Source organism: Cydia splendana, chromosome 19 (assembly GCF_910591565.1).
Source record: "Cydia splendana chromosome 19, ilCydSple1.2, whole genome shotgun sequence".
Classification (NCBI taxonomy): Eukaryota; Metazoa; Arthropoda; class Insecta; order Lepidoptera; family Tortricidae; genus Cydia; species Cydia splendana.
The window spans coordinates 3,031,533-3,058,124 of record NC_085978.1 but is presented as its reverse complement, the minus strand read 5'-3'; the positions used below and the strand labels follow the sequence as shown (position 1 = coordinate 3,058,124).

General features: G+C 36.5%; 2 protein-coding genes across 11 annotated transcripts in view; one reads left to right on the top strand and one right to left on the bottom strand.

Annotated features, from left to right (window-relative positions):
• Positions 1-2,673, top strand: part of LOC134799860 (carboxypeptidase D-like) — a 68,702-nt gene extending 66,029 nt beyond the window's left edge. For 3 of the 5 annotated variants that reach the window (XM_063772264.1, XM_063772263.1, XM_063772261.1), the window contains 2 exons: positions 1,147-1,284; positions 1,899-2,672. In XM_063772264.1, the coding sequence (XP_063628334.1) occupies positions 1,147-1,284; positions 1,899-2,023 (263 nt within the window). In that variant the 3' untranslated portion in view covers positions 2,024-2,672. Of the gene's footprint in view, positions 1-1,146; positions 1,285-1,898 lie in introns of all 5 variants that reach the window. The other 2 variants (XM_063772262.1, XM_063772265.1) reach the window with 1 other exon arrangement.
• A 1,875-nt stretch (positions 2,674-4,548) lies between these two features.
• LOC134799892 (rhomboid-related protein 2) overlaps positions 4,549-26,592 on the bottom strand; it is a 65,171-nt gene continuing 43,127 nt past the window's right edge. For 4 of the 6 annotated variants that reach the window (XM_063772320.1, XM_063772322.1, XM_063772323.1 and 1 more), the window contains 4 exons: positions 12,463-12,667; positions 11,047-11,260; positions 10,055-10,205; positions 4,549-8,500 (listed from right to left, as the gene is read on the bottom strand). In XM_063772320.1, coding sequence (XP_063628390.1) covers positions 8,343-8,500; positions 10,055-10,205; positions 11,047-11,260; positions 12,463-12,667 — 728 coding nt within the window. In that variant the 3' untranslated portion in view covers positions 4,549-8,342. Of the gene's footprint in view, positions 8,501-10,054; positions 10,206-11,046; positions 11,261-12,462; positions 12,707-26,592 lie in introns of all 6 variants that reach the window. The other 2 variants (XM_063772321.1, XM_063772324.1) reach the window with 1 other exon arrangement.

Here is a 26,592-nt window from a genome sequence, read left to right as displayed (position 1 = left end):
GTATTTGATAAACTTTTGAGTTGAACGGTTAGAGATATACTGGGTGGATTTTTTTAATGGTGCACTGAGGGCCTATATGTATAATTATTAATCTTTGTAATTACGACTAATAAAAATTAACTGAAATATTCTTAGTAAGCAGGAGCGCTCAAAAGTACTCGTAGTATATGGTAAATGATTTAAATTTCCTAGAAACTGAAAACGACAAACGATAGCTATAGATGGTCAAGCAAATCTTGTCAGTAGAAAAAGGCGCGAAATTCAAATTTTCTATGGGACGATATCCTTTCGCGCCTACATTTTTCAAATTTGCCGCCTTTTTCTACTGACAAGATCTGCTTGACCCAGTATAGTTCTAAATGATTTCCAACGCCATCTAGCGAGGTTCTTGGTAAATGTTGGTAAAAGTTGACCGGTTTGATACACTAGGTGGTTTTTTTTAATGAGACAATGTGGACAACTACCTTATCCTATGTTACTACGGTAAATTGGTCTTAAGGGGCCCACTGATTAACAGTCCGCCGGACGGTATTGGCCTGTCAGTTGTTCGGAACTGTCAAAATTTTGTTCTAACTGACAGGCCGATACCGTCCGGCGGACTGTTAATCAGTGGGCCCCTTTAAGGGTGGTATTCCATCTGTCCAATATTGTCGGATGGTCGAAATAATATACAGATGACGAGAACATAGCTTGCCCTGTAAATCCCTAGAATTGTGTCAAATTCTTGTTTTTTTTTATGGCCTGAATGCCAGCCCTTTAAGCCAAATCTCGTAGAACAAACCTAGAGAAAAGGACAAGCTATGATGGCGCCATCTATGCAAACCTTTGACAGTTGCCAACCCATAGAAGGTAGCATCCTATAGAAGTGGTATCCGCGTGCCTCCGTGAAGGACAAAACATACGCAATGCGACACTATGATTGGTCGAATTTATTTGTTGCCCACCATAATCCATACTAAATTTACGGTGGGGAACAAAAAATATGTGAGACTGTGACAAGGACAAACAATTACGCTTTCGCTGCTACTCCTACTGAAAGATATATAAGACTATCCCGTTCTGTCAGTTATCCCCACCACTCATGCCCAATCCAGTTTAATACTAGATTCATGTGCCAACCACATTATCAACACTTGTGATCTCCAGGCGTGGTGGGCGTGGCGCTGGTGACGCTGGCGGCGTGGTGCTTCAGCTGCCGTCGAACCGGCGACCCGAGGCGAGACTACATGTTCACACAGCTGGCTAGTGACGAGAAGAGACCCTTTACTGATGACGGGAAATATGGTATGTGTGTGTGTCTGTCTGTCTTCAGCTGGTGTCGCACCCGCGACCCGAGCCGCGACTACATGTTCACACAACTAGCCAGTGACGAGAAGAGACCCTTTCCTGATGACGGGAAATATGGTAATGGTTTATTTTATATCTAATTTTTTTGTATTGGAATAAGACTACACGATTGTGACGTGTCTCTTTATTGAATAACACTTTTGAAAAATAAGTCACAGCAAGTATGTAAAGTAAACGTCCCAGTGCTCGACGCTGTACTAGTATATCGAATGAAGACAAATCCTCTTAGTTCGAATTTAACCCATATTGTTTTGACATAGAGTGCCCATGCCATATACTAGTATACGTCATATACGTCAAGCACTCGGACGTTTACCTTAACAATTATACATACATACGTATATAGCATGTACTTATGTTCATTTACATTGTTTTGGTTTAATTTTTTTTAATTAAAAATTATCTAAAATGCCCTGGATAACTGTCTCTCCCTGTCCCCCATTTTGCCATTTGTTTGTTAGAAAGAGGCAAAATTTTATAAAGTTTAGCTTGGCTAAGTTTTATGTATAAGAGGGAGATTCTAGATATTAAAATAACAGTTTATATTACAGAAATCGTGTCCAAGCCGTATTACGACGTGGAAGAGCTACCACCTTCAGAGACAGATTCCGAAGAGGAGATCGTGTTGCTGAGGAACGACCGCGATTGGAAACCCGTCGAGAACCTCATTGACTAAGGAAATGCTGTCTTATTAGCAGGGGTTAGGGTCCATTTTACATCGTATCATGTAACTTATGATATTAGAAACCAGTCAAGAACCTCATCCACTAAAAGCTATCTTATTATTAGGGTTTAGGGTCCATTTTACATCGTATCAGGTTCCATAAGACATTTTAAACCCGTCGAGAACCTCATTGACTAAGGAAATAGTGTCGTGTTAACACGGGTTAAGGTCCATTTTACATCGTATGTAACTTAAGACGTTAGAAACTTGTAGAGAACCTCTTTATCTTGTTTTTAGGGATTAGGGCTTATTTTGCGTCGGATGATACATTCAAGCAACATAAGATATATTGCTTTAAAGTTTAAATGGAGAACCCCGTACCATAAAGAAAATAATACATAGAGTACTAACTCCATAGGGTCAGTTTTAGTAGCGGTACTGATAATTCCGCTACTCCGGCTACTCGATGCTAGAAGTCGACTGCGAAAATAATAGTCGTTATGGGACCAAATCTGATGTATGCCATGGAGTGAGCACTCTATTCTTTTATATTTCTCTATGCCCGTACATCAAATCTTGTTTATTATAATCTACATATTTCAGCAATATTTTACATCGAATATTATTTTAACTTAACACGTAATACAAGACATCTGAGGGCCTACCGCGAACCACGTTCGACGTGTTGCCTCCCTGTCACACTTACGTACTAATTTACAAGTGCGACACAGAGGCAACACGTCGAACGTGGTTCGCGGTAGGCCCTCTGCTACTAATGGCTCAAAAAATACGATTAGCCAAGTAAAATACTACCTAATTAGTAGTTGTTAAGGTCCATTTTACATCACATGCTAATCTACATGTAATATAATAATATGGCAATAAACAGAAGAAACCGGGTATAGAAAATTACGGTACATATGGTGCTACGTTACCGCACTAGTGCGATAATTAGCGCATCACCTAACTATATCGAAAATTATAAGTGCCATATGTACTGTAAAACGTTGTACGATACATGTGCGAATAGGTAATTCGATTCCTATTTTTCGCACTTGTATCGTAATGGACATAATGTTTACAATTTCATTTAAATACTGTCACTTACAGAATGTAGTACATATATGAAATTCGTGGATAAGCCTGACTAGGCAATGTGAATAATAGTTAAAAAAAATATTTCTTATTAATTCTTGATATATGTATATTTAAAGATCTCTATTTATTTCCATTACTGTCGATTTACGTAGCAGTATTAAGACTAATTTTATATTTTTTTTGGTGATGATGAGAGTTTTTATTTATAAGGAAATCGATATTTTATTTTAAAAGAAGATTTATTATTAATCGTATTTCTTATTTGGTGTATTCTATTTACTATAAAACTAATTTTTATTCCAAATCTAATGCATTTTATATTGTAAATTAACATGATACATATAACGCGAATTTAATAAATGACATTAACAATATATTTGACTATTCTGTCGTTTTGCCTGAATACTTTCTGTGTATACATTCTATCGTGCATTTATTTTAAACAAGTTTAGCGAAAAATATTGTTCCTAACTTAAGTACCTATATTGTTTATAATTTATAATATTATAATCTGTACAATTTTGTTATAACGAACTATGTAGGGATAACGGTTTTTAATGATTCAAAACTCAAAATGAATGAGTTTTGAATGATTCTTCTTTTTGAGAAAGAAATCAAAATATGTACATGTAGGGAATTCATATCATGTGCCTTAAAATGAAGTTCGATTATAATATTTATAAACCATTTTGATTCACCGTCTAAATAATTATACAGTTGTAAGATATATTTGATATATCTTTCGATGGATTTATACTTGCTATAACAAGATTTAAACAGTCTTACTCAATGACTAAGTTAATATAATTACGAATTTACTGAAGAATCTCCAAGTTTAATTATATTGTAGAGAAATAAAATGTTGTAAATCGGTATAGTCCTCCTCATCGTTTTCGATGACGGCGACCCTAAATACACATCATGGACGTTGTCTAGCGTGACCGCTTATGTGGCTGGCCAGGCCGAACTGGTCTTAAATAGTAGCCTTGATGTGGAGACTAAAGAAATGAATGGAATAAAAATGTACACTATTTTGTTTTATGAAAACTCTACATATATTTTTTGGTGCTCTATACATGTATTTTTGATATTATCTAAAATTTTATAAAGTATATTGTGATTAATCGTAAGTTTTATATTATAAGAAATATAATGGTTATATTTAAAATATGATCATAAGAATTGTTGTTTTATTAAGCTTAATATCTCGGAGACCGAGCTTTGCTCGGAAAACATAAAAACTCAAAAATGCGCGTTTTCCCATAGGTAAGATCGATGTATCGCCCCCGAAAACCCCCATATAGGAAATTTCATCGAAATCGTTAGAGCCGTTTCCGAGATCACCAAAATATGTATATAAATAAACAAGAATTGCTCGTTTAAAGGTATTAGATTCACCTTTGGGACATTATTGGGCGGTTGAAAGACAAGAAATAAATATATAAATGGCATTTATTTTAAAATACTTTTATCACAACTTACTATTGTGCATATTCACATAAATAACATACAGGAACTTAAAAATACACTTTAGACTTATATTTACAAAACATTGAAATATTATTAAAATAATATAAGCTTCCTTTCATTTTATTTTATTAATTCTTTAACATTTTCTACAATCTACACTTGGTCAAAAGCGAATATTTGAATACGGCACCCTAAAAAGTTGCAGAATAATATTTTTTTCACAGATAGTCTGGTGGGCAAAGGAATATTTATCACGTTACGTATACAATCGCTGTTCTATAATTATATTCAGAATTCAAAATGTCACTATATTTTTGACTTTATATAATATGTAATTCTCTTTAGCCCATAAAAAATAGAATATACAAAATATTCTATTAACATGAGGTATCGGTTTGAGCGGCTTTTTTCTGCCCAACTATTTTTTTTGTTTGATATTGACGTAATACAAATACTTAAGGGGAATACTTGATTTTAAATATTTAATTCCATTTCTTATAATAACAAAATAACACAAGTACTCGATTATATACAATATGACACTAAGGCACAGCTTCGTATAAACGAATTAGACAATATTATAACATCCCTATGTTATCCCTATCTAAGACAGAATACGGGCCCTTATGTAAGTTTGCTTGTAGTACAATTACAATACAATTCTGTTACTATACTCTGTATCTTTAGGTATTTAAATAAAAGTAAACAAAATCTACCCTCAAATGGCTCCTTATGCCACTTGAGGGTAGATTCAATTACATGATCAAAGAATGTAGGTTTAAGTCAGGTCGTTCAGTGACAGAACCAAGCGGTTTTGTATTTGGTTGGTTAACCAATAAATGTTATAACTACCCGAAAATGTACAAATCGTTTGTTTACTTTTATTTAAATACCTTAAGATAGAGACTATACTAATGGGATGGTAAGTTGTGGGATGTAATTTTTTAATAAATTATTTAATATATACACCGTGTTTTTATTGAATTCCGTTAACTTCGGGGTATGGTTAAGTACGTTTAAGAAAACTAAATGGCATAGTTAATTTTGAAAAAAAAAATATTTTTTTGCTTTTTTTTTCAGAAAAATTAATATTAAAAAGTAATTAAATGTAGCACATAGCGTTGTTGTAACACGGGCATTACATTTAACTAAACCAAACAATTGAAATCTGTGACATATCAATGTCAATTCGAACATCGATCGACAGAGATTTTACTTAAGTTTAGTAGCAAATGTATGAACTCATTCTAAACACTAATCACTAATCAATATGTAAACCGGCCTTAAGGCAAGTGTACAAGCTTGTAGAGGCCTTATAGGAAAAAAATAAAATATTGATTATCTTCGAAATGGAGTTAATTAGAATATCGGTGTCCTTGGGAAAGTTACTTGATTTAAGCTCAGGTATGCACCCTTGAAATTAACGGAAATCAAAAAAAAAACACGGTGTATATCAGTATGGAAACTTCAACACTAAAATTTATTATCCAAAACATGGGCCCTTTTCCATTGCACAGGCTTGGCCAAATTAAGCTCATGTTTTTACCGAAACTCCTAAAATTGGGCGGAGTACGAATAATGTATATTCAACATTCATTACTAGGTTCTTTAAATATAGTACCTAACTAGACTCCTAATGATATTATTCGTCTATATATCATATATTACACACTTAAAAGACATTGAGCATATAAGGAACAATATAACAAACATACAAAATGCAATAGAAATAAATTGAAATTAAATAAGGGAAGGCGTGGCTCACTCCGCGATTTCGTCGCGTCGCTACAAGTACATGCGGCCCACACCAATTTTGGTGTCTAGCAGTAGTTGCCGCGCACCGCTACGGAACGGACGCCTGCTCGCGCTTGCGCCACCTAGCGGTCATATCTGTCGTAATAGACGCGTTTTGTTAGAGAGTGAACCTGTTGTACCTAGTACTATTATTTATTCTGTGATAAGGCACTCATTGTCGTATGAATTATTTTCATGTCTCAATATTATAACGATTACTTCAGTTCTAGCAAACTATTAAAGCTTTTTAAATATACAATATGGAAGGTCAATCAGAAATTATCTTTCATCCACAATAATGTCGAATTGACATCCTAATATAAAAAGATACTTAAAATTAAACCATTTGAAATGCCTATAAATAATCAACGACATTTCGCGATTCTCTAATTCCTATTAAATACTAATAAGGTAATCTTAAACCAAAATATACATTTAAAAGTTTTCGAATGACAGTTAATTACTAATCATTCCCATAAGGCAATCACGAACACGTAAAGCTTAATATTTTCATTATCTAAAGATAATTTTGAAGGCAACATTAAAGTAGGCATCCCTTTTTTAACTCTCTGATTCTGTTCGGTTTAAACGAAAAAGATAATGTTTTTTTTTTGTAACAACAAAACAGCGATAAAACTTAAAATAGCTTTAAAAAAACTTTGCTAGATTAGAAATTAGGATAGACTTAAAGTAGGTACATATGTAGTGCATTGTTTGCCATCGTATTTTCACGGAAACGTACGAACGTGTTATGCTATTTCGGTCAGTCTCAGTACAATAAGTACTGAGGTTGACTGAAGTAGCATGACAAATACGAACGTTTCCGTGGAAATACGATGGCAAACAATGCACTACATCTGTATTTTCCGGTCATGCTGCTTAGAGTTCACATAATTATAAATTAATATAACTAAAATCACTTAAAAACTGTAGTTTCGCACTGAACTGACAGAAAAAAAAACTTGTCTTTATGAAGCAACATAATATTCAAAACACCGTTGGTCCACAACCATTTCCACGGAATCCTAGGCTGGGCTTACTAGTCTTTTTAGTCGATATTACTTCATAATATAATTTGGATATTAGCCAACATATAGAGGTAAAGTCTAAGAAAACGTGTCCCTTAGTTTGACATCCAAAACAGATGGCGCAGTACAGCGCCATCTGTTATGTAGTCACTGAATTGTCAAACAACTTTTGACAATCAAGAGTTAGACCAAGAAAAGTCTGCAGACATTTTGATAGCCCATGCTGTTCAAGTGTTATTTTAAACGTCAAACTTCTATGAAAATATGACGTATAAATAACACTTGCACTGCGTGGGCTATCAAAATCGCTACAGACTTTTCTTGGTCTAACCCTACCGCAAAATGTATGGTGCTGTACAGCGCCATCTCGTTTACCTGTCAAATTCGAAGCACAAAATGGGGTTGGCCGGTCGAACTATTTAGCAGATGGCGCCAGCATAGCCCTGTCAATCCCTAGAAATTAGTCCAATTATTGTTTTTTTTAATGGAATTTTACGTCCTGGACGCCAGCCCTTTAAGCCAAATCTCATAGAAAATGGGGCAAGCTATGATGGCGCCATCTATGCAAACCTTTGACAGTTGCCAACCCCATTGTCTTAGATTTTACACATCTTCAATCAATGTATCTTTGGCCAATATAAAGGACATATGGCGAAGGGGGTCCCTTTGTTTGACATAATTATTGAAAGTCATAATGTAATGATTGTCAGATTTTCATTAGTCATAATTCTGAAACCGTTAACTTTTCAGGATTTTCGTAGGGTTATCCTATAGACAGGTTAAGTTAGGTTTGTTTTATGGCAATCCTGAAAAGTTACGCTTCTTAGAAAAACCAAATTATGACTAACGAAAATGTGGACAAACAATACATTATGACTTAAAACTTTATGGGAAACAATAGAGACCCCTGGCAAAGACCTTACGCTTAAAGCCTATAGGTTCTATAGCTGGGTAGCAGGGAAATGGTTGACCCAAAAGATGTTGGCGAGGATGCCAGCCAGCATCAGGGAGCAGTAGGTGATGACGGCTGCCAGCCAGAGCCGCTTCTCCCATTTACGCTTCTCCAGGTTACGGAGAACGCCGATGCCGACTAGGAGACCTGGGGAAGAAAGGGTGTTTTTTAACACACAGTAAACCGATTAACCCCGACACCCTTCAGCAGGCTTACTGCTCCTAAAACACACCGCACACTTACCCAGGCTGCATACAGACAGGCCAGGCCATGCATCAATGGAAAACTCAAAGTCGCTCTTTCAGCTTGGTAAGGGTGGTGTTGGATAATTCGGTGCTCTTCAATGAAGACGGTACGGACGGTAGACGGTTTTCAGTATATATAGTATAATCAGCTTCCACAAATGAGTATATATAACATAATTTTGGTATAGGGTTGATATTGAAGTACAAGGCAGCTTGATCGTGCCGTAGATGGAATGGTAATGTCATTCAAGAGGTCATATGTCCTCCTCCCGTGCGTCTGACCCCTCTCTCGTCCAGCAGCTAGGTAAGGGTGAGTGTAGACAGGTGGTATTCCACCTGTCCAATTTCTGTGTCCAATGTCAGTGTGTCTCACTCTCTCATTAAAGCAAAACGTGAGACGCAATACACATTGGACAAAGAAATTGGATAGGTGGGATACCACCCTAAGGTCCAATTGAGGATCGTAACCAGTGTCATAACAGGTGGCGGAGCACGGTCGCGTTTTTACCACATGTCACCATGCCTGTCACGTTATAACGTGTAAGTGCGAAAGTGACGCATGATACGACAGGCGATAAAAACGCGGCCATGCCGCCACAGGTCATAGACTATTTAACCAACATGTTTTTAAATCAGGTGACAGACAGTCCCCTATGCTGAGCCGAGGTAGCATGGAGACAGAAGAGACAGCCTCTCACGTGGTGAAATTCCCTGGGGTGGCTCCATACAGGGCAAAACATCTCAGGCCCCGTAGACACCATGCCAATCGGTAACGTTCCGTAGCGAACGAAACGCAACTGTCACACTAATATGGAAGAGTGATAGAGAGCCATAAAGCGATTCGATGGCGAAGCGCAAGCGATTGTCACCTGTACGGTTACCATCAGTTTGTCACTAACATAAACGCCGTCGAGAACGTAATTTACTTTCTATACATCTCGCTCGCACTCGCATATTAGTGCAAACGGGATGTATAGAAAGTAAATTGCGTTCTCGACGGCGTTTATGTCAGTGACAAACTGATGGTAACCGTACTGGGCTAGGCCGCCAGATCTCCGAAATATCTCCTAGAGGCCCTGCTCAACATCAAAGATTTGATGTTTGGAAGAGTTGGGCTGGTTGGAGTTGGACTAGCCTACTCCCCCCTACTATTGATACCACCGAGGAACTTCAATTATACCGCAAAACGTAATTCAAGACCAAAAAAAGTAAGAAAATGTTGCCACTGCAATAATTTGTTTGTAAAATTGTAAATTCCCGTTGATAAATAATCACGCTAAAATAATTTATTTATAAGTAATTTAACTCCTACGATTTAAAAAAGTACTTTTATTTACTTATTTTTACATAAATACAAGACGCGCTAGTAAAAAGTCGCAACATTTTCTTACTTTTTTTGGTCTTGAATTACGTTTTAGAGATTAGTCCCATTATTTGTGAAGGGAGCGGTACGTACCCGCGATCGCGCCCGCTAGATGCGCCACGTAGCCGATATTAGTGACACCTACGCCCCAGTAACGGTCGTATACCGCTGTGCCGATGTCTACTGCTGCCAATAGTAGGAACACTAGAAGCTGTATTATCGCGAACTCCATCTCTGCCCAGTTCTGGAATTTAAAAATAATATTACCTATCAATATCAACAAATCATTAATTTTCTATCATAGTCTATTAACAGGGGGTTTATGAGATACTTTTAGCCTTCGTGATTTGCAGGAAGTTACGGTAGACCAGTCTCAAATATTAACATCAATCCATGTATTGATGAAGTAACAGAGGCTGTGACGCAGCAAACTTTCTTTTGACATTTGGCATGGCTGAAAAGTTTATTGGCTGACTGGAACCTTGACTCCTGACTGGCTGACTGGATTCCTGACTGGATCCAGTAAGATTAAAATAAGAGACCAACGACAACAACAATAACAACAACAATAGATGTTGCGACGACCGAAAAGTCTAATGCTCGACCATTTTCCGCTAATATTATAAACCGGATTAATCGGAACTCAATTTTCAACTCTTTCTGCGTCTAATATTAGATGTAAATTGTTGTTCAATACAATTTTCGTGTCGCGACACTCGAGACATCTAGTATCAAGTAGCGGTACTGATAATTCCGCTACTCGATGCTAGATGTGATCTACGAAAATAATAGTCGTTCTGGTACCAAAACTGATGCATTGAGAGAGCACGTACTCTATGCTTTATATACTGGCTATATTTCTCTACGGTTTATACTGCCCATTATAATAGTAGCTATATGCGCCGCTATAAGTGCGTAAACTCCCCCTGATGCACCTGCTAAATGCACGCGAGGGTCCGTCAGACTTGTCGCTAAAGAGCCGGCCGCTACGCCCGCCAAGTATACTAGGGTCACTCTCCACCAGCGATGACCATATCTAGCGGGACACCTAATAGTTTACTAGTAAGTTTCATACTAATACTAACCATTATAATAGTAGCTATATGCGCTGCTATAAGTGCGTAAACTCCCCCTGATGCACCAGCTAAATGTACGCGAGGGTCCGTCAGACTTGTTGCTAAAGAGCCGGCCGCTACGCCTGCCAAGTATACTAGGGATACTCTCCACCAGCGATGGACCATTTCGAGTGGAACGCCGAGGAACAGCTGTACTAGTAGGTTGACTAGGAGATGAACGACGCTGGAAAAGAGAACAGTTTTTGTTAAGTTGGGGTAGCTATTATAGAAGACAGTCGTATCGTTGTATGGAGATCGTTGCAAATGCGGAAACTGCGCAAATATGTAATCAAATAGGTAACTGTCTAACGGAGTAAAATTAGGGAATGCAAATCGGTTATTTTTTGTATGGAAATAACCGCGGTTTCGGTTAATAACCGATGATTTCCATACAAAAAATAACCGAAAATAACCGATTTGCATTCCCTAAGTAAAATGCTAAAATATTTTCATGAATGAAAATGTATGTTCGGTTTGTATCTAAAGCAATGTCGCTAAAATGGTGAGAATAACGTAGGTCAAAAAACTTATTTTTTTCATATGACAGCGAGGTACTTAATAAAAAATATGTAGATACACTCCAAAAATGACACTTTATGTTATTCTATACCATTTTAGGCGCCTTTGTTTTTTAAAGTGTGTGAATAATACTCGTCAACTCGGTCATTACGCGAAATGTAAAATAAGTGCAAGTCAATGAACCTAGAAAACCCCAGTTCAGGGAAATCCCGATTATTAAAACCAATGTGAAACCGTTCCTTCATTAAAGTCGGACATTTCCAAATGGCGCCGAAGGACCAAAGGCGCGGGGAATCCCCGAATTGCAAATTATTTTGAGTCACAAAGTTCCATGTCGCTTTAAATATCTGTTATAATACCTATATCATACCACAAAAAAAAATCTTTCGTTCATTCTTAAATGTTATGAAAGTGAAGGAAGCGAAAGAGGTATGCCAGGATCGTAGCAAGTGGAAATCCGTGGTCTCTGCCTACCCCTCCGAGAAATAGGCGTGATTATATGTAAGCACCTGCCTAGTTAGTGTGGCTACATTAAAAGTTTGCGTATGGCATCACGCCACCATTGACCTCCGAATTAACAGTCAGATTATACTCTCTTGAAAAAAAACATACTAACCCCACATGTACAAACATGTACGTGATGAACCGCCACGCCCCATGTCTCCTATTCGGGTTGTATATGAATATCTTCGCGAGCGGCCCCACAGCCGTCGTGCTCCCATGGGCGGCGTCGTAACAGAACATGACGATCTCCACCAGAGAGATGAGGATCATGCAGAATGGTTGGTAGCCAGCAGGAGTACGTGTCTGTGCACCATCATTATTGACAGAGTTAACGTAGATACTTGAAAAATGAAAGATACTAACCCGACATGTACAAACATGTACGTGATGAACCGCCACGCCTCATGTCTCCTATTCGGATTGTATATGAATATCTTCGCGAGCGGTCCCACAGCCGTCGTGCTCCCATGTGCGGCGTCGTAGCAGAACATGACGATCTCCACCAGAGAGATGAGGATCATGCAGATGGCTGGTGGCCAGCAGGAGTACTCCTCTTCGTAGGTGCCGTCTGAATAATTGAAGATGGATTTGCTGTGGGTTGAGACGACTACAATGGGTAGGAAAAGTAGGAGGTGTTAGGAGGGTAGAAGGTTAGTTTTAGGAGTTTTTTGGCGCGAGAATTTTTGTTTTACGGAAAATGTAGGTCGTTTTTAGAATGTTTTACCGAAAGGTTGAAGTACAAGTTAAATATTTGTTGGAAAATTTTAGACGATTATTTAAGAAGCAGTACAAAGATTATATAAAAAAAATATAGAAGTTTAAATTTCATTGTTTAAGAACAACAATTTTAGTGATAATTTCGTTATTTGGTAATCATTATGGATTTATTGTTTCAAAAAAGATTTTATTTGTTTTTAAAAGACATTTATGTCGAAAATATTTTTTACAATAGTACATAAAATAGAAAAATAACCGTAACAAAAGACAGGACGAAGGTAACGTGTCGTAACAGTACAGAAATAGCCATCGACAATGGAAATAGAGCACGCATTGAACGAGTGACGGGTAATTGTCAATTAGCCGCCGCAGGCGCCGCAAATCGCAGTCGAATCAAACGGCGCGATTCAAATTTCGAACGAGAATTTTCCACGAGGGCCTCATTCAGTTGTGATTTAAATTTAGAATGAGAATTGATGGGTGCAAACAACAATCCGATTTTCAAATTTTAAGTACAGATAAAAATTAAATATCGGAATTTCCGAATTTTTTTCAAAACGAAAAGGTTTATTGGAAGCGGAATATTTTTTTATGTGGCAAATAATAATTTATATATATTTTTTACAATAATAATCCAACGGTAGATAAACGCGATTTTAAGATTAAGGTTACAAAACACACAAACACGAGGATAGGGGGGAAAGAGGAGGAAAACACAAAAAGTTTTTGTTAGTTACATGCATTATAATATTGTTAATAATTTAATGATGCGCATTGTTAGTAAAGTTTTATTTACATCAGGTTACTTTTAATATTGCCCAATAATATGTAGACAGTACATTTTTTTTAAATGAGAGGAAATCGTTCGTAGAATAAAAAAATTACATTATCTGCTCATAAAAATATTGTTTGACGTATTACTACGAACTCTGATTTTGTCATATAGAAGAAACATTTGATAGCCTACTAGAACAAATCTATGCAATTTTTATCGGTGATGAGCACGGCTTTTCGTAAGTACCTAAGACTCATAAAATACGAGTACCTACACAGCGTTATCTAATATTTATATACCTGAAGTAATAGAAAGAGAGACCCAATTGACAAAATCAGAGTTTCTAACACTAAGTTAGGATGAAACCAGTGTTGCAAGCAACGCAGGCACTGCAGGCAGGCATTAAATCCACATTCCTGATCTACAATAATTTTATATTAAGTAAGTGAATGTTAAGGCAAGCAAAAAACGGTCTTATGTCAGATGAAAGTACAGTCAACAGCAATAGTAGCGGATGATACAACGCGCCAAAAGTATCTATCACCCTGGAATACTTGTCCAACTATATTTCGTTTTTTAGCATTAGAAAAAAGGTAAACAATCTTGACGTGTCTTTTTATTGAAAAACACTTTTGAAAAATAAGTCACGGCAAATATGTAACATTTATGAATCATAATAAGATTATTTACATCGTTTTGCTTTCATAAGTAATAGTTAATGATTTTTTAAAGCGTTTTTCAATTAAAAGACACGTCAAGATCGCGTAGTATTTTTCTGATGCTAAAAAAACGAACTATAGAGACAAATCAGTACAGTTCGCCTTCGAAAGTACCTATCTTTTACAGTCTATTTGTTCCACAAAGACATATCACTTTTTGTTTAGCTATTGAATAAGGATGTAGAAACTTGAAAAGTATCTACATACTTTTGAAGTTTTGATGCATACTTTAATACGCAGAATACGCTTACTTTTGTTGCTGACTATGACTTTAAGTTTACACCCTGTGGCAAAATTGCATGGCCACTTTATAAATGAATTCACGCACGAATTTGTCTTAGGGCTCATTTAGACGATGCGAGAACTCGCATGCGGGTTTTGATCGGTCGGTTGAATTGGACGTAACCAACAGTTCGCAATATAACAAAATCGCATGCGAGTTCGCGCGGCGTCTAAATCAGCCCACAGCATCTAATAAAATCAACAAATATTTGGAGCAATTATACATAATCTGTAGCCAAAGCCATAGACGGTGTCTCGTGGGTTTTTCCCATTCATAAGTAGGTATCGTCTCGGCATTCGAACTGGTTTGTATACATAGTGGACACTGGGACAGTCATCGTGGAATACCCGTTATTATGTAAATGCGAAAGACTAGACATTGGTGAGGAAAAACCTAATAAAACCACACTTTAATAATTGAGTGGGCATACTGGGTATTTGTTAACAATAAACAAACTAGTTGTATTGTTACTAAAAGTTATTCAGTATAATCCCTAAAACCTCCCTGGCAACGGGAATGCAGTTATTTTTTAGCCATCCTGTATAACATTTGTAAGGCAAAATTATTTCAATATGAATTAAAATGATGCTAGTAAGGCATTGAAAGATAATTGTAACTGTAAAAAGAATGAATTGTAATTATTTTATCTTATTACAATGTACTCTACAAAATAATACCGGTAGGCGGTAGTCAAAGTGGCCAGGAAAATATATTACAACTACTTTATTGCCGTGGTAATAAGGATATGTTGAGATATAATTGGCCATTTTGGCTGGCTCTTTTGATGCTGACCTAACGTTTGACCCGCAACCTTGACACTTGACATTGCACGTGCGATGACAGGACAATGACAACAATGAGGCAATGATACCATCTGTCAACAAATTATTTCATGATGTCTGTGGATGAAGTTGAATGATTATGATCTATCTTCATGTTTAGTTTATTCTATTCGTAAAATAGATGCTTATTAAACAATATAGTTTTATTTTAATTTTTAACAAGCAGAAACGTCTGCGAACGATGCTATTGATAAATTTAAATTTAAAAGTGGAAAAATTACTGTCTTGGGTGAGACTTGAACTCACGGCCTCTGGATTGATACTCCAGCGCTCTGCCATCTGAGCCACCAAAGGCCATCAGAGGCCATGAGTTCAAGTCTCACCCAAGACAGTAATTTTTCCACTTTTAAATTTAATATAGTTTTATCTTTATCAGATATGATATGTTCAGTAGAAACAAGTGTGCCCGATAGGGTCTACCCTATCGGGCACAATTGGGCCTACCCTATCAAAAACTGTAAAATAAAGGGTTCTAACCTTTCCTTACTGGGTAAAGGGAATCTTATTCTTTATTACAGTTGTGTCTATAATAGGCGCAGTCACCCATATGGGCGAACTTGTTCCTTGGCATTATTGCCCTTTATTACGGTTGTGTCTAGAGTAGGCGCAGTTACCCCTATGTGCGCTTATTTCAACTGACTTTCGGTAAGTATTATACAAATATTTAATTTAATTACTTATTGAAATGGAAAAACTGTTTGCTTTGTTTATTTGAGCTGAGTAAAGCTTTGTATTTATTTAAGATACACTACTATTTACCTAGCTCAGTAGAATGTTTGACAACAAGCTATTGTTTAGAGAGATAAATGCAAGGTCATGGCAATGTTTACCGACAAAGTAGTTTAGTTTCGCTTAAAACGCGGGCTGAATGCATATTTTATTCTAAGATTGATAATATTTTAAATATTTGTAAGGGTATATGTAGCAATGTGCATGTTGCAGAACAATCTCAAAATATCCCGAAATTTCTGGAAACTTTCATAGGAAAATTCTCATGCAATTTGGAAAGTTCTCCTAAAAACGAGTGTAGCTAAGTATAGGTTTATAAAGGTCTGCAACGCGCATGGTATAATATTATACACTCCTGCTGGACTGCGACTGCGAGTTGCAGGCGTTCATAGGCTACTGTGACCGCTTACCATCAGGTGGGCCGTATGTTTGCCACGGACGTGGTGTAAAAAATAAATAAAAAAGGTACTTTTATTTTGGTTGTCGGTCTGTCATAGAATATGTTAGTATCATAATCATAATAGTGATATATACCATCAGTAACTGACATGTAAATTTATTAACTTCCGCTACCCAAAGGTTGTCTTGGAGAGATCGCTTTTTAGCGATAAGACCGGCTGTTGTTTACCTCTGCTTCTATTTCTGTTTTCTTTTGTATTGTTTTCTTTTATTGAGGTGTGCAACAACGAGTATTTGTATTGTATTGTATAAACGTACCAAACCACTCCTTCACCTGTCTGATAACCTTAAGCACTTTACTAGACAGAGTATTTTCATTTTCACATAACGCTTCCCTACTATCATCACCATTTTTGCACTTAACCCACATCTATCCAACATAGCACTTGACAGAGTACTACAAATACATTAAAAATTAATTAAGCTAACAGCACTTGCTTAAGAATGCCCTTAATCACTACAGTAATGAGTTATTTTGGTCGCTAGGGTGTAAAACAGGTGTTTAGTTGCGTGACTGCAATGGCAAACTGATGGTTGCTAAGAAACTTTGAACGGGAAGCGCGTTATGCCAAAGCGCGCATTCAATGTTTTGTGATTGTGACTAACCAATATTAGATCTTATCTCGTTTCAATAAGGTACACGAATGATCAGTATATTGTACAGGGTCAGTTTATTGTGAGGATATTTATTTTGTACTCGTTGACAACGATCACGATTAAATTGAAGGTCAGAAAGTTACTTCTCATCTTCAACCGTATGTTTTTATGCACGCTGAAGCGGAAGTAATTTTAGTTCATTTAATGCATTAATTTATTACAAGGCAAAGTACATTAAGCGAATGCTACTTAGTTAAAGATTTTGAGCGAGTGAAGGATTTTTACTACATCAACATTCACATTTCGGATGTATTTTAAAAGCCAAACCAGTTATTAAAACTTTTTTAAATCACATTTTCCTACTAAACGGTCTTAGATATCAAGATTAGAACTATTGCATTGTTAATCCTCGTAATGAAGTACTTATCCTTGTCCTCAAAGGTACCAATTAGCCTCTCGCCGTGACTTTATCACAACCAATTTAATTCTCTATCTAAAGCTACATACGGGCAATTTTTGGTTAAACTGGTTGCCATTGTTGGTTTTATCTCGAATGAAACGGCCTCAAATTGCTCGGTTAACAGTTTAATGAATGACAAATTGTACCTGTGCTCTTTGACATGTCTTTTATTAGTAATTCCCAAAGTCAGTCCAAGGCAGAATTCTAAATGCTGTAGGAATTTCCTTCCTCCATTAAATGTTTTAAATAAATAAATCCATAGTATCCATACTTACTTAATATTATAAATGCGAAAGTGGGTCTGTCTGTCTGTGTGTTACCTCTTCACGCTTAAACCGCTGAAACGATTTAGTTGAAATTTGGCATATAGAGATAGTTTGAGTTACGGGGAAGGTCATGTCGGAAGTCATCCCTAAGGGTGAAAAGGGGGTCGGAAATTAGATAATTAATGAATTGCCTGTTAATTGGTGTAAGCAATTAAGCATAATATGCTCAAAATTACTGCCATTAGATTTTATCCAGGCGCTATACTTACTCTAACTGCTGGAACTAATTCCACGCAGACGATGTCGCAAGCAAAGGCTAGTAGATAAATAAATCTTTATTGTTCAAAAGCTACATGCTACATATGAAGTTGGAGCCCTGGAGACTGCGTTTGTTTACACTGTGTTGCAGTTGCAGCCCCAGTGGTTTTGATTGTTTAATGAATAACTAGCAACTCGCCCCGGCTTCGTACGGGTTGATAAATTATACACCTAAACCTTCTTCAAGAATCACTATATTGATAGGCGAAAACCGCATGAAAATCTGTTCAGTACTTTTTGAGTTTATCGCGAACAAACATAAAAAACACACAGACAGACGCGGCAGGGGACTTTGTTTTATAAGGTATGTAGTGATAAACCACATGCGTTTTGCGCACAGTCATTCTCCATAAAGGCAAACCCAATGTTATTACTTAATATTACTTTGTACCTCCACCTATATATATGCTTTTCTGTACTTTTCTGTTGTTTGACAGTCATAGTTTTGAGTAAATCGCCCTAGGAATTTATGATGCTATCGCAATAATCCGTATTTGTCGCCTAGCTTCACCAATGAACCGGCCAAGTGCTAGTAGGACACGCGCACGAAGGGTTCCGTACCATTGTAACTATGATGACGTGAATAAATGTATTTTCTTTCTTTCATTACGTAGAAAACGGGAAAAATATCACGTTTGTTGTATGGGAGCCCCACTTAAATATTTATTTTAGTTTGTTTTTAGTATTTGTTGTTATAGCGGCAACAGAAATATATCAGACAGACAGACGAACGGACGGACAGCGGAGTCTTAGTAATAGGGTCCCGTTTTTACCCTTTGGGTACGGAACCCTAAATACTAAATCGTATAATCAAATGTTTCTGCCCTCACACAACCCTCACCTCAACCAAGGGTGTTGGTTCAGCGCCATCTATGTGGCTTATCCTGAACTAATGAAATCAACAGTTAACTGATTCAATCCTGCGCATCTAACAGCTTGATACAGTAGTCGCTAGGGCTGCGACACTACCGGTTCGTGACATATAATTTAGACTAGTGGCTCTGTGAGCTGTAGACCTCGCGAGCAGAGCTTGAAATAACATGGTGCTAAGAGCTTTAAATACACCGTGTTTTTTATGATTTCCGTTAATTTCAAGGGTGCATTCCTGAGCTTAAATCAAGTAACTTTCTCAAAGACACCGATGTTCTAATTAAGTCCATTTCGGAGATAATCCATAATTTATTTTTTTACTATAAGGCCTCTACAAGCGTGTACACTTGCCTTAGGGCCGGCTTACATATTGATTAGTGTTTAGAATGAGTTCATACATTTGCTACTAAACTTAAGTACAATCTCGGTCGATTGATGTACGAAATGACATTGATATGTCACAGATTTCAATTGTTTGGTTGAGTTAAATGTAATGCCCGTGTTACAACAACGCTATATGCTACATTTAATTACTTTTTAAACAAAAAAAAAAACAAAAAAGAAAACAAAAAAAATTTTTTTTTTTGAAAATTAACTATGCCATTTAGTTCTTATAAACGTACTTAACTATACCCCGAAGTTAACGGAATTCAATAAAAACACGGTGTAAGTATAGTAAATTAAAGAAAAACAATACGAAATTTATGTGTAAAAAAATACAAAAAGTTATAATATCCCAGCATACAATTACTGGGGATCGAACCCAGACCCTCTGTGCAAACAGAAAAAGCGAACGTTTACAAACTGAGCCAAATAGTTCTTAGATGGGTTGACGAAATTTAGCTACTCCTTCTCAAATTAAAATTAGTTAAAATTAAATATCTAAATACCGCCTAAACCAGCGATAATTTTTTTCTGCATTTTTTGCTATTAACTCTGTAAACATGTTTCAAAAAGAAAAAAGTCTTATGATATCGATACGACTATTTGTTTAGGCGCCAGGTATCACGACTCCGCCATTTTTAAAAATTTCCAAAAACCGGATTGACAAAAAATTTTTATTTAGTCATAAAATTCGGTCACAAAATTTCACGAGAATCGGTTAAGAATTGCGACCTGTAGAGGAGAACATCCGGACATACGAAAGCAAAATGCCCGAGTCAAAACGTAGACCTTCGCTTCGCTTCGGTCAATAATGATGTAGTAGCAGGCGTGGCTCACTCCGCGATTTCGTCGCTTTGCTACAGGTAGCTAAAAGTACATCCGTTCGGCCCCAATTTTGGGGTTTGCCATAAGCCGCGCGTGGCGCTGTCGCCACCTAGCGGCCATATCTGTGCTAATCGTAACAGACGCGTTTTGTTAGAGAGTGAGTCTTCTGTACCTAGTACTATTATTTATTCTGTGGTAGTAGCATAAACCTGAAAGGGCGTAAAATAGATGAATCTTAATGTACGTTACGATTCGACCTGGATTCGACGATGAAAAAGTTAAAGTACCGTTAGTTTCCGAGTACGGGCGTTTTGATAATGATGAAAACATAGGTTGTAAACAATAATATAGTATGTTATGCGGGACTAACTACAATGAATTGATATGAGTTCGTAACAAGTTAGTTTTCGACTTGTTTCTAAGTCACTAAAAAGAATTTATGTTCTATACTTAGTTCGTTTTTTTAGCATTAGAAAAAAAGGTTAACAATCTTGACGTGTATTTTTATTGAAAAACACTTTTGAAAAACAAATTACTTACGGCAAATATGTAACATTTATGAATCATATACGATTATTTACATTCTTTTGCTTTCATATAAAGTAATAGTAACTGATTTTAAAAAAGCGTTTTTCAATTAAACGGCACGTCAGGATCTCAGGATCGCGTACTTAGGTAGTCTTTTTCTAATGCTAAAAAAAACCGGGCAAGTGCGAGTCGGACTCGCGCACGAAGGGTTCCGTACCATAATGCAAAAAAAAAAAACAAAAAAAAAGCAAAAAAAAAAAACGGTCACCCATCCAAATACTGACCACTCCCGACGTTGCTTAACTTTGGTCAAAAATCACGTTTGTTGTATGGGAGCCCCATTTAAATCTTTATTTTATTCTGTTTTTAGTATTTGTTGTTATAGCGGCAACAGAAATATATCATCTGTGAAAATTTCAACTGTCTAGCTATCACGGTTCGTGAGATACAGCCTGGTGACAGACGGACGGACGGACGGACGGACGGACGGACAGCGAAGTCTTAGTAATAGGGTCCCGTTTTACCCTTTGGGTACGGAACCCTAAAAACGAACTAAGTAAGTATAATGTTTGACAACCTAACTTGTTTGTCAATTCTATTGCTATGTACGTTATACCTATTTTTTTTAAGGCTTTTGGGTCCGCTTGGCTGCCTAACCTACCTACTAAAATCAAATTATTGAAGGGGCAGATGACCCAAAATGAATAAAAGTAATAAAACATACATCGATGCTCGTTTGTTTGTGTGGGTATTAGGGCTTCCAAATACCGGACTTCTTTAAATACCGGTATTAATACCGAAACTATCTTCATCAATACCGGGATCCCGGGATCCCGGTATTGACTATGAATCGCTTAAAATTTTTGAGTTTTATTAAAAAAAGGCTCACTGTAACACCAGATATTATTTATTTATTTAAACTTAATTGCACAGAACATAGAAATAATGTACAAATGGCGGACTTAATGCCTAATGGCATTCTCTACCAGTCAACCATCGGGTCAAACAGAGACATGTAAAAATGGTGCAAGGAGAACAGAGGAATTTATTAGAACGATGGAAAACAACTGAACAACTAATAATTCTGATAAACTACATATAGAATACACAAATAAAAATACTAGAATATAAATAATTAATATACTACTACATATTTCATACATACTCATAGTATATAATATATAATGATGGACGCTACTTGAACTCTTGTTTCAGCAGATACTTATATGTATGTCCTTAGCTTAGGATATTAAACAATAATCGCCAACTGCAATAATTATAATTTCACCCTCCAGGATGGCAATAATTTTATCTGTTGACTTCACCGGTCACATTTTTAGTTCAACCTTCAACCTAATAAACCAGCCAACTATATTCAAATTTGCCACCAAAAATTCGTTTGCCATACTACAATTCCTTGCTCATTTCTTTCTACTTTTTAATATAATTTTAAGAACGAATTATATTAATATCATATCCTGAACATCAGAAATCATCACCAAATATTTATCTAACGCATACACACAGATTTTGTTTCAATTAAATGATCTTCTTTAATTAAATGGGCAAGTAATCTTCTCGATACAGCCGAATTAATCATTTTAATGGATTTTAAACGTTATAATCGGCCCATTTTCCTTGTTTTTTAAAATACCGGGATCCCGGTATTGCATTAAAAAATACCGGTATTGAAAAATGCGTATAAATAGACGGGATCCCGGTATTTCGGGATCCCGGGATCCCGGTATTGGAAGCCCTAATGCTCACTAAAGTTATACGAGTACTACATAGGTACACTTGTATTTTTTTGTATTTCGGTTTTTTTCTTGGTAATTATATTTGTTCTTTGTATGCTTACTTAATTTTTGTAAGTGAGAACCTGTAATTGGGTCTGTAAATCTATTGTAGCTTTTAGAAATGTTTATAGCTGTTGGTTTTCCATGTATGTAACAAAAATAAAATAAAATAAAAAGATACGTCATGATTGTTTACCTTTTTTCTAATGCTAAAAAAAACGATCTATAAGTAGTACAACATCTTATGCAAATCATTGGATTATCCTGCCGTCGTCGCGTAGGCAAGATTGTCAAGAAGTGTAGAACAGGTTTCTACGGCTACGCAGATGCCAACGGGAAAAACTAAAGGATATATACCTACCGTGTGAATTGTATAATAGAACTGCATTAAATTCATCCTAAAGATATATAATAATATACGCAACATGTGCTACAAAGGCTACAAACAATTACTCGCGTAATTATCATCAGTTCATCACATAAATGTATCTAAAACGCAAGCAAATGTTTAAAGCATCTAACACTGTGGAAAGGTATAAGCACTAAAAATACTCTACTACGAGTAGTCATTCCTAAGTACATAGATATATCTCACTAAATTCAATGCGATGTTCTTGATTTCATTAATCGGTTTCTAACTCTTTTCATCCAGGTATCAATGGTTCCCATGGCAGTAGAACTTTTATTTCTTATGAGAGAAACACGAGAGAAAAGTTACATGCCCTAATAGGTACCGCAAAATGTTTCAAATCCGCAAAATTCGATAAATACATCTATTGCATCTAAAAAGAACACAATGCATGAAATATTTATGATCTTGATTTGACTTGACACATTTCTAGGAAAACCTACAATGTAATTAATACCGTGAGATTGCAAGCAATGTTTACAGATCTATGCGTAAACCATGTTTGACTTATTACAGTCACGCACTGTTCCTAACTCGCACGACTAAATCTACAACTACAAGCATCATGTAAGGCTATAATTAACACCTAACGACATCCATAATTAGCTGACAATTTCTGTACCTTATTGCAAAAGTCATAAGGTCCAATGTTCAGTTAAAATTTACTGTTAGTACTATGTACTACGTCCTATACCGAGCTACTGTATTGCCATGAAATGAAAGTGGCCGCTACCAGTGTATTGACATCCCAACTAGCAAAATAGTCGTATAAGAATTGATTTACTCAGCCTGTAATCGTATAACAGCCGAGTTACGGTTGTTGAAGCACCAATATATCGTATAATAGCGATTAACTCGACTATTTAGCAATTTTCGCTAATTAGTGCTATAATCATGTCGTATAAACGTTTATAGCACTATCTTTTAGCACTTTTATTCCACCTTTTAATAAATGCTGAGTTAGCGCTACTAAATCACTTTTATTCAGCATAATTGTTCTATTAAAATCATATAACAGCTATAGATTAGCTAATTGTCTGAATAAGGCGCTTTAATACAACTGTTACTTAACTCTCTTCTCTGTTGCTATAAAAGCCTATTAAAAGCAATCAAATAACCATTTGGCAACAATGCTGCTGTAACAGCGCGCTTATATCATAATTCGGGTAATGGGGTTCAAACCGCTGTTATAGGAGCTGAAGTGTATTTACAGGTTTTATTCAAAATGTATTCAGCTTAGAGTACTTTTAAAGAGTTTTGAACTACATTAACAGCACAAGTCAGCCATGTTGACGTTTCAATATAGTCCGGTGGCCAACTGCATGAAACCCTACCTGACAAAAAAATAGAATAATCCTACTCTGTAGGGGTAGCTGACTTTTAGTAGCATCAACTGTTCTTGGTCGGCCGCGGCTTAATTTGGAAAATTTTGCGCTAATGGCAAAATAGTGGCACAAAAATTCATAAAAAAAACCCCATCGTATAATAGAATGAAACTTGCATGGTAGGATAGCTGCCTTTGAGGACAGCAAAACAAAACTGGTCAGCTACATCCTGTGTTGGCAGGTTCTTGTGTCCGACCGAATTTGTGGTACCACGTGACAGCTACAATTTACCTCATCGAAAAATAGAATCAAAACAACTGATTGTAATACCTACATTAAATTTGTTGACATATGTCTTGGTCGGCCTCACCTTAGCCTGACAGCGTTTTCAGTCCGTCCGCATTAAAAAAAAAGTCAATGGCAGCTATCCTACCATACAAGTGACATTCTATTTTTCGATGAGGTAAATTGTAGCTCACTTGGTACCACAAATTCGGTCGGACACAGGAACCTGCCAACACAGGATGTAGCTGACCACTTTTGTTTTTTTGATGAATATTTGTACCACTTTTTTGCCATTTGCGCAAAATTTGCCAAGTTAAGCCACGGCCGACCAAGAGCAGTTGAAGCTGCTAAAAGTCAGCTACCCCTACAGAGTAGGATTTTTAAATTTTTTTATCAGGTAGGGTTTCATGCAGTCGGCCATCGGACTATAAATCCATAAACATGGCGACATCATGTGCTATAAGTGTAGCAGTAAACGCAGTTACTCGACTTATAGTCGAATTAATGAGATATAACAGAAACTAGATCGTGTAAGCAAATTTTTACTTATTTTTATTAATATTTTTTTATTGAAATTTAAGAAAATAGGCGGCCCATGAATATATATGAACCAGTGCCTTTGGTTTTATCAATAAAGTATTTTTCGCGCTGGGTTTTACTGTATTACGTGTACTTACAGACAATAAAAACTTATGTACACAATCACGGTAAAAATAAATGTCATGGATGACAGCAGTAAAAAATGCTTAAGTACCTTTTTGTTTTATTAGACACGTGAAGACGATTAGGCCTCAAACTTAATAAAATAATTGAAATATAATCGCTTACCTGAGATCGTTTTTAGCACATATTAGTTGAATAAAAGCATTTACTGCACTCTTATACATTTAAAATGCCGAGTAAAAGCAATCCGGCTACCTTTACGAAACATTTTTGCTGAGAAAAAGCAGTGCGGCTGCTTCTATAGAACACTTTTACTGAGTAATCGTAAATTGCTAATGTTTATAGAACAAATAGTCGAGTAAAAGCACTATCGTTGCTATTAAAACACTAGAAGTGCTTTTATCCACTTTTACTCAACTCTTACAGCATCGATTTGCTTCTTATACAGCGCTTACTCGATTTTTATAACACTTTTAGTCTGTATAAGTGCGCCTTTTCGCGTTGAGTAAACGCTTACAGGACTTTTACTCGACTGTTTTTACACCGTTTATAGCACCAAAAAGCGAAAATAAAAACGTGCTCTCAACTTTTATAGCACATAGATTTGCTAGTTGGGATGTAAATTATACAAATGAATATTGACTGCAAATGCCTAGGGGTTGATGACTTCACTCTAAAAGCAACTTCTACGGTCTAAAATTAGCACTTGAATCTAAGTATCATGAGCGTTTAGTGCAATCTGAATTGCTCTAAATATATTCCACTTTGGCTCGTCATCACCATTTAGTGATGATACGTTTTATCTAAGGCGTGAGTGCAGGTAGTGAGGGTTTGCGGACAACCGCTTAATAACTAACGATCCGCGGCAAATGACTACTGACTACCTATTCTATATAACATACGGCTAAGCTACTGTATAGACAATTACACACATCTTGGGGTCTGAGTCTGACTTGCTACGTCGCTTCCGTTGTATAAGCGAGCGGTAACCCCCACACTGGCTAGGTGGGGACTGGGGACTTCAGTGACATCTTGGAACCTAGATTAGAGAAGAAATTACTTACTATTAAAAATGTAGTAATGTTGTTAGGTAGTCGGGTCATACACAGATTTCAAAACAAGCTGTGATTCCCGTAGACCCGCTGGTCTCAAACCTTTTGGAAAGTGAAATTTTTGACGGAGCCCCTAATTATATGTACATTTTCATTGTTCGTGTCACAGTGCCTGTGGACCAGATATACCT